This window comes from Somniosus microcephalus, chromosome 11 (genome assembly GCF_052327205.1).
Source record: "Somniosus microcephalus isolate GS21.2 chromosome 11, FLI_Smic_1.0, whole genome shotgun sequence".
In the NCBI taxonomy this organism is placed as follows: Eukaryota; Metazoa; Chordata; class Chondrichthyes; order Squaliformes; family Somniosidae; genus Somniosus; species Somniosus microcephalus.
Window position 1 is genome coordinate 20,490,255 of NC_140997.1, and position 16,188 is coordinate 20,506,442.

Consider the following 16,188-nt stretch of genomic DNA (forward strand, 5'->3'; position numbering starts at 1 on the left):
TATCGAATGCCTTCTGAAAATCCAAATACACCACATCCACTGGTTCCCCCTGATCTATTCTGCTAGTTACAACCTCAAAAAACTAACAGATTCGTCAAACACAGTTTCCCTTTCATAAATCCGTGTTGACTCTGCCCAATCCTATTATTATTTTCTAAGTGCCCTGTTACCATGTCCTTAATAACAGATTCTTGCATTTTCCCTACTACTGATGTCAGGCTAACTGGCCTGTAGTTCCCCGTTTTCTCCTTCCCAACTTTCTTAAATAGTGGCGTTACATTTGCTACCTTCCAATTCACGGGAAGCGTTCTAGAATCTGGAATTTTGGAAAATGACAACCAATGCATGCACTATCTCTATAGCCACCTCTTTCAAAATGTTGCTGATGGTTTTGTTTTCTTCCTGGCCAGGGTGTGTTTACCTTTGATACAGAATGCTACAAGAAGTATGGAAAGATCTGGGGGTAAGTGCATTTAATCAGCTAGTAATGTATTGTAATGTTTTATTCCTTTTCAGAAATACATTTCACTCCAAAAGTGCTGTACATGTCATAAGCACAGCTTAAAGGCACAAATCATTCCAAGTAGTGTTGGCATTGATGCATTCAATTATTGCACTTCGAACAATGCTACATTTTCATTGAGGTACACTGTTGTCATGGGTACCTTCATTTTTATCATTGCACTCAAACCAATGCTACATTTACATTGAGTTATGCTGTTTTTGTGAGTGTTTGTTCAACCTTAATGCTTCTTTTGCAAACATTCAAACTGAGGAAATGTCTCCAATGGTGCATTATACTATGGCCTAGAAATTCAGTTGCTTGCGCCAGCCGGTAGCGCCTTAGGAGGAGGAGATGTTGGGCACTAGGCGGCTAGCGGCCGGGCGCAGCGCGATCTGCGCCTCTCCCCAACTTCTAGAGATTTAGCGTCGGCGCAAAGTGTTTGCGCGCGCTCAGCTGTGCGCGCAGATCCTGACGTCATTTCATCGTGCAACGCCCTTTGTGCGCCCCAAACCGGAACTTCAGTGGCGCCGCCCTTCTTTGCGCCTGGCGCCCCCAGCGACTGGTAGAGGGGAACGGTTCCCAGTCGCTGCGGGGGGCGCTATTTAAAGGGGACTCCTCCTGCATTATAAGTGACAGCCATTTTGTGCCAATCCTTCTGTGTGAGAGACAAAGGCAGAGAGCTTTCTGCTTTGACTCAGCGCTCGCACAGGTACTTCTGGCTTCAGGCCAGAGCTTTGCACTTGGATTTCACTTTCAGTGCCATAGCCTTGAGTCGCCACATATACTGTAATGGGGGCTACAATGGGTGGAAACGTTGGCTTTCTGCATTGCATTCAAAGGGATCAGAGACGCCATGAGAGAGTGCCAGTCATGGCCAGACGGAGAAGGGCCAACAGGTGTCGGCACAGGAGGCCTCACCCACCCAGGGTATACCGCCAGCAGTTCTCATATCTGAACATGTCTGAGGAGCAGTGTGTTCGGAGGCTGCGATTCAGAAGGGAGGTGGTCACTGAGATCTGCCACCTGCTTCGCAGAGATCTGCAGCCACAGCTGAGGAGCAGGACGTCTCTGTCGGTGGCAGTGAAGGTGACGGTGGCTCTCAACTTCTATGCCACCGGCTCCTTCCAATCCGCTACTGGGGACATTGCCAACATCTCCCAGTTCGCGGTACATTGCTGCATCCGACAGGTGAACAATGCCCTTTTCAGAAGGTGACGTCAGTACATCTCCTTCCCCATGACCCTGGACAAGCAGCAAGAGCGTACAATGGGATTTGTAAGAATAGCGGGCTTCCCCATGGTCCAGGGCGTAGAACTGATGAACCAGCATTGGTCAGGCCTTGCTTCAGGGCTGCAGTGCGCAGGGCATGGCAGCCAGACAAGTCCACCCTCCCTCTTTAAGAGCTGATCGGCGCCAGTGTCTGCCGTCAATCAGCAACTCGCTGCACCTGCGCTGCGCCCGCCCTCGGGGGGGGGGGGGGGGGTGTTATCGCCCCGGACCGCCGGCTTAGCGCCTAATGATAGTCGTGCATCGCCTGTTTTAGCGCAGCAGCAACCTCTTGGGGCGATGCGACTGAATATCGGCGAAGGTGGCGCGAACTTTAGCGGCCGCCCAACTGTAGCGCCCCGAACGTGGCTATACTGAATTTCTAGGCCGATGAGCCTGAAATTCACTTGGTTTGGACCAAGTCACAGGTGTGGCGGTTCTCCATCGAAGGGACTGAAATATTGGGGTGGCGCCCGATTCTGCTGGAATTCGGCCCATTTTCACCGTTGTAAGGAATTCTGGTGGTGGGTGGGTGGGGTGGCTGAATCATCTGCCCATGTTCCCTACAGCAAGGGAGCGTGTCTGGGGGAGTTTCCTCGGCTACATCAGGAATTCCACCCATTGAGAACTGGCCAGAGTTTGGAGGAGGCCTCCGATAATTGATCTTGGAGGTGATTTTAGTTAGGCTGGGAACTTTTTTTAAAAATTCCTCTTTGTCTTTGGCTCAGGATGGACCTCGGGGGAGGGGGGGGGCATCATTTTAACGGGGGTGGGGCGAACAATCCACTCTCGGGCGGTGGGTCAGAGGGTAAAAGCTTTTAAGGAGGCTGCGTGCCTCCCTTTTTTACATGCTTTTTAGTTTTAAGCCATTTTGGCCAAGTTTTCTGGGGCTCAACTGTTCCAATGCTCTCCTGACCAACTCCACCCACCCCGCCCCAATCTTTCCCACCTCCACCCTATCCCTTTTTTCCTCCTTATCTGCTCTCCGCTCATTGGCTGTGGCCTCGTGCCGCAGGCTTTGCCGCCCGACAGGCAGGCAGCCTGTCAATCAAGTCAGCTGTCGGGTGGGATAACTGGTGGAAAAAAATTTGAAACTCTTTCTGCAGTTAATTTTTTAAAATTCGTTCCTGGGATGTGGGCGTTGCTGTCAATGCCAGCATTTATTGCCCATCCCTAATTGCCCTGGAGAAGGTGGTGGTGAGCCACCTTCTTGAACCGCTGCAGTCCTTGTCGTGAAGGTACTCCCACAGTGCTTAGGGAGGGAGTTCCAGGATTTTGACCCAGCGATGATGAAGGATCGGCGATATACTTCCAAGTCAGGATGGTGTGTAACTTTGAGGGGATAATGCAGGTGATGGTGTTCCCTTGCACCTCTGCCCTTGTCCTTCTAGTTGGAAGAGGTCGTGGGTTTGGGAGGTGCTGCCGAAGAAGTCTTGGCAAGTTGCTGCAGTGGATCATGTAGATGGTACACACTGTAGCCACGGTACGCCGGTGGTGGAGGGAGTGAATGTTTAAAGTGGTGGATGGGGTGCCAATCAAGCGGATTGCTTTGTCTTGGATGGTGTCGAGCTTGGTGGCATAGTGGTTAGCACTGTTGCCTCACAGCACCAGGGACCCGGGTTCAAATCCGGCCTCGGGCGACTGTCTGTGTGGAGTTTGCACATTCTCCCTGTGTCGGCGTGGGTTTCCTCCGGGTGCTCTGGTTTCCTCCCACAGTCCAAAGATGTGCGGGTTAGGTTGATTTGGCTATGATAAATTGACCCTTAGTGTTAGGGGATTAAATACGTGGGGTTACGGGGATAGGGTGGGATATGTGTTGGTGCAGGCTCGATGGGCCGAAATGGCCTCTATCTGCACTGTGGGGATTCTGTGATTCTTGACTGTTGGAGCTGTGCTCATCCTGGCAAGTGGAGTAGGTTCCATCACACTCCTGACTTGTGCCTTGTAGATGTTGGGAAGGTTTTGGGAAGTCAGGAGGTGAGACACTCTCCTCAGAATAACCAGTTTCTGCAGGATGTCCAGGAAACCACTGCTTCCAGTTTTCCAATCAATAACTCCTCCTCCCCATAAATATTGGGGGTGAGGTTTCCCTGGCCTATTCACGAGTGTATCAGGTGGGTGCTGTTGAAACACCCTTGTAGGCACAGGTGGCCAGTCCCAACTATGCTAATGATTCTGTCCCTGCAATTTTGGACAGGATCTGCGGCTCTGGCGATTAGCGGACTTACAGTCTGGTCCATCACACCAGCAGAGCAGGCCAATTGGATTTTTAACCCCTATAAATCCAACCAGCGCAATTTTGGCTTTGCACTAACCCTAAACTTGTGGATTGTAAATTGGGTGTGAGATTCTGAACTGAAGCAGAGCGAGCTCGCTCACCTTCATTCTGGGATCAATTGGTCCTGAGCTCCTGATTCGAGCTGCACTTGTGCTGTAGCTGTAAAGCCAATGTGAAGCAAAGCTGCTTCCCACTGATCTGGTTGTTGCGTTACTGCAGCCTGGATTATATACTGCAATTTGAGACATTGGCCATTACATAAAGTAAGGAAATGTCTACAAATACTAGTGTGATATCATTGCAGTGGTGAAGACCTGGTCGTCAAGAGGACCCCAAAGTTGTTGAAATGATCACAACTCTGGATTAGTGGGGTTTGCCCAGGCCTCTCCTAGTCAGACACTAGACTCTTTCTAAGGCCCCGATTCACTCTCTTAACACTTGTGTGTCTTCCTTTAGGACTTTTGATGGGCGGCTGCCCATTCTCTCCATCATGGATACTGACCTGATTAAAACCATCTTCATAAAAGAGTTTTACACTTTGTTCACCAACAGGCGGGTAAGTATCGACGTGCACTGAAGGCTATTTGCAATTTACTACTTTTTCTCACTACTACAATATGCCCTTGTTTTCTTTCCCTTTATCTCACTATTTAGATTAGCTTTGATGGTTCAGCTGGAATGTAGGTTGGTCCCTGTGTTTTCTCCATCTGATGTTCCGATCTCATGATGGGTAAAGGTCAGGCTTATCAAACAAAAACTGCTTGAGGGTGGAGAAGAGTATGTTTTGGTATAAAGAGTAGTGATCTTTCTCTGTGCAGGGTTGATGTGTGTGAAGACCCCACGAACAGATGACATAATCCATTGCCAATTTTGTGGGGGAGGGGACCCAACATTCAAGCCAATGGGCTGTTGCTGCGAGTTAGTGTCCTACCACTACCTCTGGTTTGTACCAAATTCCCAGTGGTTGCTTGTCCACGGTTGCCCTTTGGAGGTTTGGGCTGAACCATATTGTTGAAGTAGAGTAGAAGGTGTATCTAGCTCAAGCTTAATCTGACTTGTTGCCTGGAACTTACACCCCTCACCTTGTAGAGCAGTGTGTAATTGTCTTGAATTCTGACTCGATTTCCACATGCTGGTTTGTGTTACACAGCAGAGGGATTGATTAAAAAAGGAATTATATCCTGCCCACTCTGAAGAGCCCTAATCACTGATGTCGTTATGGAGACCTGGCACTAGACTTTTCTTCTTTGAGGAGTGGGGAGTGGGAGCGAGAGAGTGAAATGCCCATTTTATATTTTACAACCCACTGAGAGTTGGGATTTGAAGCGTGTAATTTCATTAAGGGTGAAATGGAAAATAGCTTTAGCAGGAGGTGATGGATCCCATGACGTGAAACAACTTGATGCATACAAGAACACTCGAGTTGATTTTATTTTTGCTGTGGAGTTTGGAGGGTTGTGTGCAACTCATGATGTGTGCATACTAATTCATGATTTTTATTCACACTGTACATGTTGCATATAATGGAAATCATCTATTGAAATGGAGCGCTTCAGCTTGTTTGTGTATATCTAATATCCCATCTGCTCTTTGCAAACAAAAATGACCCAATAGACAACAAGTCCTAACAGAGTTGAGCAGCTGTGTCTGTTATACAACTGCAGGTTATTTGCCGCCTCATTATTATCCCACTCCTCCTCCTAATTCTTCTCCTCCTTTCTGTCTCTTTCTCTTCCTCCTTGTACTCCTGTTTCATTGATGTGGACAATTTGAGGAATGCAGTTTAGTGTTGAATATTTCTGCCATGTGAAATATTCCAGGATTACTGTGAGGTATCCCATTTAGAGCATGGAATTTTTTTTATAAAAGAGAAAAATGGGATTTGAATAATTTTGTGGAGTGTGGGATTATTTGATGTGAAGTTGTGCCCTAGAACCCTTGGTGCCAAAGGGAATAATTCAGACTGTGGGGAGCAGCTGCAGAATGATCACAACTCTGGATATTTGTTAAGCAGACTGTTTAGAGGAACAAGAAATGTTCACTTTGGTACAGATGACAAGAGCAGAGTAAAGCAATTCTTAAATATACACACTTTATGCATTATCTGTGACCATAGTCAACAATGTTCCACACTCCGTACAGCCACTGTCCAGAGAAATGGTGATGTGAGTGGTGGGGGGGGAGAGGGAGAGATTAAGCTCTAAAATCTAAACTCTGCAATGAACAGGTATTCATCATTAAGGAACTGTTGATGTGCACAGTAGATCGATGGAAGAAACATACCAACCTAGAATCCCATGGTGGGATGATGACACAGCTCAATATGCAAACCTGACCTCCCTATGCGGCCAGTGACTCACTCTGGCAACCTCTTGTACAATGGCACATAGGGGTAGAAATGGATTAGGAAAACGAGAACATTGGATCAGAGTAGGCCATTCAGCTCCTTGAGTCTGCTCCACCATTCAGTCACATCATGGCTCATCCGCACCTCCACTCCATTTATCCGCCTTGGCTCCATTGTAAAGGAATGAACCATACCTATTCAGAAAAATACACGATCCTATGAACGGAATTCTGACATTATTAAAACATGACAAACTGAGTTTAAAAATCTAAAAGCCTCAATGACACAGGCTGTAAACCGAATACAGGCTTTGAGATGAGATGAGTTGTTAACACAAAGCTGTAAACACCATACAAGCTTTTGAAATGGGAATTGGTTGTTGACACTGAAACAATGGCCCTATTGAAGCAAACCATTGGAGCTTCCAGAAAGTCTGAGCTTTGGAAGGAACACAATAAGATTTACCCAGTTGAATTGTTTTAAACAACACTTCCTAAACAGGCACATGAAAGAGCACAATGGTATAATGTTAAGGTGTTCTAAACCAACATGTTGGGAAACAGAAACACAGAACATTAACAAACCATATGCCTTCATAAATATGACATCAAATGAAAGACAGGAGACATAAGTCTGTAGTACAACCTATTGAGATGGCTAGGAAAACAATTAAGTACTCGGTTGAAGTGTTTTTAATTTACATGTTGTAAAAAGATACAAACAGAAGACTTTGTAGCTATGACATCAATAGATGCACCAAGCAATCACATGGTTTTTGTATTGAACTTGGAACACATAGGAGTCGCGAAGTCTGCTTACAACCAGCTAAGGTGATTTAAGAATTGAATAGAAGTCCTTTGTAAAAATGGCATCAAATAGATACATCTGTTATAACTGTTTTTTGATAAGTTTTGAACACCTACACAGCAGACAGAATTCTGCAAGCTAACAGCTGAATTGACAGTAAGAATAGAAAGAAGTCAACAGAAAGATGACTAGAGATAATTAGCTTACATCAGCAGAAAACGTCAAAGGATATACCACTGAAAAAAGGGTATAAAACAATAGAATTTTCAAATAGAAAGACAGAAGTTGCTGGAAGGGGCAAGCGATTCTCCGCTTCAGAGAACCACTCTGTAAGCCTACAACTGAATCTCGGGTAATCAAGGTATTTCGATTTTGGTGGATATCCTGGATTAAGAATAAGAAGTAGAAATGTAAAAATGTAATGAAGTTAAGATTTGAGAATAAGGATCTCTGAGAAGAATTGTAAGCTATTTGTTTTTGAACTGTTATTGTTGCGACTGAATCACCAGCTGTTAACTACATGTCGGTTCTTTAATAAATCTATATATTTTTTTAGAATTGTCTCAGACTACTTATGAATCAAACTTGCGAACTCAAACTCTGTATATTCTTTGGTGAGGGGTTGCAGAATTCTGGGGGCATATTCTGGCCCCTCATAATATCCGGAAGGTTACAGTCTAGTTAAACTTATTAAAAGTGCTATCTGGAGGACGGTAACATCTTCAAGTCGTTCCTTTCCTTTAGGGAGAGATAGTTTGGACCTTTAGACCCAATTAAGCGTCTTATAGGATTCGGCTATCTCTAACTTTAGTTGATGGTGAACGTCTGGGGAATATGCCTGATCCGGGGTAGCCCGAAGCTAGGACTAGTAATTATCCCTTCACCATTATCCCTTGATACCTTTACTTAACTATCGCTCTCAGTCTTTTAATTGTCCCAGCATCCATAGCCTTTTGGGGGAGAGAATTACAGATTTCTGCTAGCCCTGTTTTTGGATCTGAAATAGGCGAGGTGTTCAGAGGCTCGTCCCGAGTTGGGCCTCGGGCTTCATCGGAATAATTCCGGCGAGCTGCCGATGCCAGTTTGCTGAATACTAAAATGGACTGCCTACGACTCCAGCAGTGACTCTTGGGTAGTTAGTGGAGGGAGGGGGAAGAAGGGGGGTGAGCGGGGGGGCGGTGGGCTGGCAGTGTTGTTGTGGAGGCGGAAGGTGCACTCCTGTTCCTCCTGGCTCTACAATAACATAAGTTGCAACAAGAAAAGTACCTGTTTGTTGGCGGCCTCCCAACAGTCCACTTAGGGATCTCTGGCTAGGCTGCGTAAGGAGCCAAAAAACTGAGGCCCAGAGCATGTGAGTCAGCACTGGCCAATTTCCGTAATTGGTTCTGAAACAGGGATTAGGCCCCTCCTAACGTGTGCAGCGCCTGTTTTAGGCAGTCGCGATGGATGCTGCAATATTGCCTGATCCAAAATGGTGTTGGACGCATTTTAGTAACCCTTGGGGCGAGAGAAACCGCACTGAGAACTTGCCGCTTTTTGCCCTTGTCCTGTGGGGTCCAATTGCTTTTGTCCCATCCGACCCACCCGCCGCCGCCACCCCCCCCCTCCCCCAAGCAGCCTGAACACATTCTATACGGTTTTAGAAGAGATCAGTTTATGAAGTAATGTCATTGAACCCAGTATGTAATTAAATAAGAAAACTAGATGTTCAGTCTTCATACTTTTTCTTTAGGACTTTGGCCTGAATGGGCCATTTGAGGACTCTGTCATGCTTGTCCCAGATGAACAGTGGAAGAGAATCAGAACTGTGCTTTCGCCAGCCTTCACCAGCGGGAGACTGAAAGAGGTAAGGACCCCCATCGCCACCAGCTGCACCCCCCCCCCCCCCCCCAACTCTGAATCCTCTGTCTGTGCTTGTACTTGTGATGTGTAAGGTTAGGTATGTACACGTGACTTAGATGCAAAATCATCCAATACTAGTTGACTTCTTATGAGGGTGAGGGAGTAGATGCTGATACACTGTATTTCAACTTCTTGTATTGTAGTTGCTCCCAAAGTTTAACAGTGAATTAGACATTGAAATACAACCTGTTAACATCTACAAGGTTCCAAGGTGATCAGACTCTGATTGTCTTGCCTTCACTTGAGCGTGTCCAGTTCCGCTCCGAGGACGTTCTAACAATGTAGGCTTTATGTCTTCCTTTTATATAAGACACCCTCTTTCCTAACTATTCTTGTTCCCCTGAAAGGCCTCCCATCAATCGTAGTCTTTGTCTTCGCCTAACGGACATCTGTTCTACCTCATTAGAGATAACAGTACCTCACTCTCCAGGCCTTCCTAAACATATCCTATAAAACATAAGATAACATGAAGGAATGAATGCTTCCTTACTTGGAATGCTCCAAGGACAGGCTTTACTAGACGGCTACTGCATGCGGATGCCTCCGATCTGGAAAAAATCTACACCCTTACCAGAGGGCTCCGGAGGTCTGGACATTCCTGCTCCTGAGCCTCTCCTGGTGCGTGCTGCGCCCCAGGAATCCCAGGGGCGCAGGCTGTTCGCAAGCGCCCCGTGGATCATGTGGGCCGGGGGAACCAATGGAAGAAGGGAACCACCCTTCATACTATTGACCGGTCTCTCAGCTTAGACCTGTCAAATGTATGAATGGGGATCACTCAAAAAACACACTATAAAACATTAGTTTAAATCATGTCTTTAAAATTAAATATTTTAAACAAAAATTTAAGTTTTTGAAAATAATTAAGTTTTTTACAGAGCTAAAAATAAACCTTTTTTTAAAAGGTTTTAAATTATAAATGGGTGAATTTTTTTTACTTTTTTGCTGGTTAAAGCAGGCCTTATACATGCTTTTACCAGGCGTAAGATTTTTAAAGGTTTTCAGCGGGTGGAGGTTCTGCAGAAAGCAGAACTCGCCACCCGCGGAAGCCCATCTCCAGGGCAGACAGAGGATTTGTCAAGAGGATTCTTGATGGATTGGAAGTGCCGGTTTTCAGCGCGTGCGCTTCGCATGCCTGAAATCTGCACTTGCGAGGCTCCTACGGGTGTATACACAGCTCGTAGGGATCGGAAAATACGAGCCAAGGTTTCAATCTTTAGCTGCCCAATTGTTAAGAATGCAATGTTTATGTAGAAAGCCCTATTATAAAATGGAAGCCTGCAAAAGTACTTCTCTTGCATGTAGTTGAAGTGGTGGAGAGGTTCAGATGGGGCAGCTAAATATTGGTAATCTTATCAGTCTCAGCAGATCCTACCGTCTGTTTACTCTAACAGAGACTTGCATTGTTATGGAGCATTTTATGATGTTTTATAGAGGAAAAATTAACAAGGATCAGCTGTAAATCCATGATTGGAGAGGTACCTGAAAGATTGACCAAAAAACTGGTCCTTAAAATATTTCAAGGCAGAAACATCCAGAGGGTACGACTGAGGTGGCTAAAGGCTCTTGCCCTTTGGGTGGGTTAAGCGAGGGAGGAATAGTCAGAAGGCCAGAGTTGGTCTATTGGAAGGGATGTAAGGCAGACGAGGCCATGGCGGGATTTGAAGATGTGGATAAGACTTTTGCGTTGGGAGACGCAGCTAGTGTAGATCGGCAAGTGGGGTTTGGCATAAGACAGCTTAGGCATGGTTGAGTTTTGAAGGAGTTTACAGCTGGTCTCACAGATGAACTGCAGGGGTTCTTCACACTTGGTGTTGATGAGGGGGCTGGGAAAGGGGTGTGAGAAGACAGTTTCTGTTTGGGGGATGAAGGAGCCTTGGGTTGTCTTTGCCTGCCAAGATAATTCTGAAGTGCTGGGAAGATTTAGCGGAGGAGAGTGAGGTACAGTAGAGAGTAAAACCACTCGCTACTCCAGAATCATCCTGGAGAACAAAGATAACCCCTGGATTCTTTCTCCACTCCCAGCCTTCTCCTTAAACCCCTTTTCCCTGCCTCTACATCCTCCCCTCCAAGTCCGAGGAGGTCATGGCCTACTTTGTCACTAAGATTGAGATCGTCCATTTAACTGTCTCTGCTTCACCCCACCCCCATCCACACATTAGTCCTGAACCTAGTCTGTTTCTAGTTTCCCTCCCATCTCCCCTTGAGTCCTCTCCAAGTTCATCTCATCCATGAGACCCACCTCCTGCTCCCTTGACCCAATTCCCACTAATTGCTGACCACCCAACTTCCTTTTCTGGCTCCCATGCTAGTTGACATTGTAATTCGCTCCTTCTCAGATAATGCTTTTATCCTCACCCCGCCCCTCCCAATCTTGTTTAAAAACTGCTGTCATCATGCACCTGCGCCAAACAAAATCAACAATAACAACAACCCTGGACCCCCCTCTCCTTGCAAACTTTCACTTTATGATCAACATCCCGAGTCCTCCATTGTGTAGTCTCTTCCCAAATCCGTGCTCCTCTTTCCATAGCTCGATGTTTGAGTCTCCTTGATTAGGTTTCTGCCCCGCCACAGCACTGAAACGGCCTTAAACAAGATCACAAATGGCATCCTCGGTGATTGTGACCGTGGTGCATTTTCCCTCCTTGGCCTCTCTCCAGCCTGTCTTTTTCATGTATATAAGGAAGACCTACAACAACAACAATTTGTATTTATATAGCACCTTTAATGTAGTAAAATGTCTCCAGGCGCTGCACCGGAGTATTTCGAGACAAAAAATTTGACACTGAGCTACATAAGGATAAATTAGGGCAAGTGACCAAAAGCTTGGTAAAAGAGGTAGGTTTTAAGCAGCGTTTTAAAGGAGGAGAGGGAGGTGGAGAGGCAGAGGGGTTTAGGCAGGGAATTCCAGAGCTTAGGGCCTAGGCAACAGAAGGCATTGCTACCAAATGTTGAGCGATTAATCAGGAATGCTCAAGAGGGCAGAATTAGAGGAGCGCAGATATCTCTGGGGGGTTGTGGGGCTGAAGGAGATTAGAGAGATAGGAAGGGCCGAGACCATGGAGGGATTTGAAAACAAGGATGAGAATTTTGAAATCGAGGCGCTGCTTAACCGGGAGCCAGTGTAGGTCAGCGAGCACGGGAGATGGGCGAACAAGACTTGGTGCGAGTTAGGACATGGGCAGCCGAGTTTTGGATGACCTCAAGTTTACGTAGGGTGGAATGTGGGAGGCCAGCCAGGAGTGCGTTGGAGTAGTCAAGTCTAGAGGTAACAAAGGCATGGATGAGGGTTTCAGCAGCGGATGGGGTGAGGCAAGGGTGCAGACAGGCAATGTTACAGAGGTGGTCTTTGTTATTCTGCGGATATGTGGTTGGAAACTCATTTCAGGGTCAAGTATGACACCAAGGTTGCGAACAGTGTGGTTCAGCCTCAGACAGATGTTAGGGAGAGGGATGGAGTCAGTGGCTAGGGAACGGAGTTTGTAGAGGGGACCGAAAAGAATGGCTTCTAGATTATTAGAATGTTCACGGAGTGGAACTGTACACGCTCAAGTGAAAGTAAGACAATCAGAGACTGATCACCTTGGAAGATGTTAACAGGTTGTATTTCAAGGTCTTATTAATTGTGTTAAACTTTGTACTTTAACTTCTAAAGGCCTAATTGCCTGCTATCCATATTATCATAGGCCTGGTCTGTCTGCTTCTGATTCCAGAGTGAGGTCAGCCATTTTCTAAGAGAGAAGATCCACTCACTCCTGACCAAGAATTTGTTGAGGTGGCCAGTATGGATACATCAGTGCAAGCAAGAGTTTTTTTTAAAAGAAGGAATTCACTAAATTTCAGTGTGATTCCAAATCATTTGGGTCTAGAGTTGCCAATCCTCCAGGATTGCCCTGAAGTCTCCAGGAATTCGAGACTAATCTCCAGGACACTGCGGCGAGCAACCCAAACGAAAAAAATCATGGTGTTCATTTAAAAAAAAAAAAGTGAATTTACTTTGAACACTTTGTTTTGCTAGTTTATAAAAATGTTTGGACATCGGTTAATATGCTGTTCAACTGACGGTGAAGAATATCCAATCTGGGAATGAAGAGTCTATTCACTTTCTGATTGGCCTCGAAGGTGATGCCCCACGAGGATGGACATGTCAAGCGACCAATGGCCAGAGTGTGGGGGCGGGGCAGTTGGAGACAGGAGGTCATGTGATGAAAACCCCCGGAATATGTACAACCATGTTTGGGTCCAGGCCAGCTTTGTGTACATCCCTTACTTTGGTTGCCCTTTTTTTCCCTCCCCAGATGTGTCCAATAATCAATCACTATTCAGAAAATCTTGTGAAATTTGCAGAAAAGAAAGCAAAGCTGAATGAACCTGTCGACATGAAGGAGTGAGTAATTTGTTTGTCTGATTACGGATCCGCGTTCCTCCACCACAAACCTTTCCTATCCCATCAAATCATTTTCACTTTGCTCCAAGGACCTTCTAATTCACACTGTTCTCGGGAGGAGCGTGACTCTCGCTGACTCTTCATGTACTTATAGATCGTCCTGTGTCAGCCAGTTATACCTGCTTCTGGGCTGGTTGAGACGGGACATACTAACTTCTCATTGCAGCTGATAAACATACAGCTTCCATACTGGACAACCACATATCATAGAATGGTTACAGCACAGAAGGAGGCCATTCAGCCCATTATGCCGGCTCTCTGCAAGAGCACTTCAGCAAGTCCCACTCCCCTGCCCTTTCCCTGTAGCCATGCAAATTTTTTTCCTTCAGGTACTTATCCAATTCTTTTTTGAAAGCCATGCTTGAGTCTGCCTCCACCACCCTTTCAGGTAGTGCATTCCAGATCCTAACCACTCGCTGCGTAAAAATGTTTTTGCTCAAGTCGCCTTTGGTTCTTTTGCCAATCACCTTAAATCTGTGTCCTCTGGTTCTCGACCCTTCCGCCAATGGGAACAGTTTCTCTCTATCTACTCTGTTTAGACCCCTCATGATTTTGAACACCTATCAAATCCCCTCTCAACCTTCTCTGCTCTAAGGAGATCCACATCAGCTACTCTAGTCTATCCACGTAACTGAAGGCCCTCATCTGTGGAATCATTCTTGTAAATCTTTTCTGCACCCTCTAAGGCCTTCACATCCTTCCTAAAGTGCGGTGCCCAGAATTGGACACAATACTCCAGTTGAGGCTGAACCAGTGTTTTATAAAGGTTCATCATCACTTCCCTGCCTCTATGAAGCCCAGGATCCCGTATGCTTTTTTAACCGCCTTCTCAACCTGCCCTGCCACCTTCAACAATTTGTGCACATATACCCCCGGGTCTCTCTGTTCATGCACCCCCTTTAGGGTTGTACCCTTTAGTTTATATTGCCTCTACTTGTTCTTTCTACCAAAATGTATCGCTTTTCTCATTTTTCTGTGCTGTATGTTTGAGCTGCAATGAGAAGTTAGTATGTCCCATTTCAACCAGCCCAGAAGCAGGTATAACTGGCTGACACAGGACAATCTATAAGTACAAGAGTCCGCCCATTTCACCAGCCTGTCTGTCTTCTTGAAGTCTATCACTATCCTCCTGAGTGTTCACTAAAGTTCCAAGTTGTGTCATCGGCAAATTTTGAAATTGTGCCCTGTGCACCCAAGTCCAAGTCATTAATATATAATCAAGAAAAGCAGTGGTCCTAGTACCGACCCCTGGGGAATACCTTCCTCCAGTCTGAAAAACAACAGTTCACCACTACTCTGTTTCCTGTCACTGTCCATGTTGCCACTGTCCCTTTTATTCCATGGGCTTCAACTTTGCTGGCAAGCCTATTATGTGGCACACTATCAAATGTCTTTTGGAGGTCCATGTACACCACGTCAACCGCAATACCCTCATCAACCCTCATCAAAACAACTCAATCAAGTTAGTTAAACACGATTCGCCTTTAACAAATCCGTGCTGGCTTTTCTTAATTAATCCACACTTATCCAAGTGACTGTTAACTTTGTCCCTGATTATCATTTCTAAAAGCTTCCCCACTATCGAGGTTAAACTGACTGGCCTGTAGTTGCTGGGTTTATCCTTGTACCCTTTTTTGAACAAGGGTGTAACATTTGCAATTCTCCAGTCCTCTGGCACCACCCCATAATCTAACGAGGATTGGAAAATTATGGCCAGTACCTCCACGATTTCCTCCTTAACTTCCCTCCGCATCCTAGGATGCATCCCATCTGGTCCTGATGACTTATCAGCTTTAATTACAGCCAGCCTTTCTAGTACCTTCATTATGAATTTTAATCTCAAATACCCTTGTATTTTATTCTTCTGAGGAATTTAAATCATTCTATTTTTGGTTTTTCTACTCCCTTGGGTAACAGTGATGGCCAAGAATATGGATGAATTGCTCGCTAGATTTCACCAATGTCACTTCGAGCTGTTCTGAGGGATCTGTGGGAATGACGTGTTGTGACGGTTCCACTGATTTTCTTTCCCCACCATCCCGCAACCCCCCCCCCCCACCTCCACCTCTATTGGGCCCTACTCCATATTCCAACACATTGTGCCTGCATCTATTTTTAAAATACCATTTGAATTGAGTGGAGACAACCTTTTTGTGTTTCCATTTTCCTCTGTTTAAAAGCTAAGGACAGGGAGTTTGAATATCTCCCCTCCAAGACTCCTCGGTAGATTCTCACCCTTTGGACCTTGTTCCAGTCCAAGCAGAAACCCGGTCACAGTGGCTGAATGTTTCACTCTGTATATTGATTTTAATCCGAACAACATCAACATATTATAAGACAGAAATAGTCACTGGAGAAGGAGCAGAAAAAGATTTACAAGGATGATACCAGAACTGAGAGGTTGTGCTTATCAGGAGAAAGCTGGGGCTCAATTTCTCTAGAAAAAAGAAGGCTGAGGAGGAGTGACCTATTAGGGGTCTTTAAAATTATGAAGGCGTTTGACAGGGTAAACGTGGATAAGATCTTTCCACTTGCGGGGGAAACTAACACTAGGGGGCTATAAATATGATAGTAACCAATAAATTCAATAGGAAATTTGAGAGAATAGTCATTACCCAAAGAGTGGTAAGAATGTG

At 45.7% G+C, this 16,188-nt stretch overlaps 1 protein-coding gene across 3 annotated transcripts in view; it reads left to right on the plus strand.

The window, feature by feature from the left end:
- Window positions 1-16,188, plus strand: part of LOC147110357 (cytochrome P450 3A9-like) — a 65,871-nt gene that overhangs the window by 15,720 nt on the left and 33,963 nt on the right. For all 3 annotated transcript variants that reach the window (XM_086000288.1, XM_086000287.1, XM_086000289.1), the window contains exons 3-6: window positions 411-463; window positions 4,506-4,605; window positions 8,936-9,049; window positions 13,404-13,492. In XM_086000288.1, coding sequence (XP_085856414.1) covers window positions 411-463; window positions 4,506-4,605; window positions 8,936-9,049; window positions 13,404-13,492 — 356 coding nt within the window. The remainder of the gene's footprint in view (window positions 1-410; window positions 464-4,505; window positions 4,606-8,935; window positions 9,050-13,403; window positions 13,493-16,188) is intronic.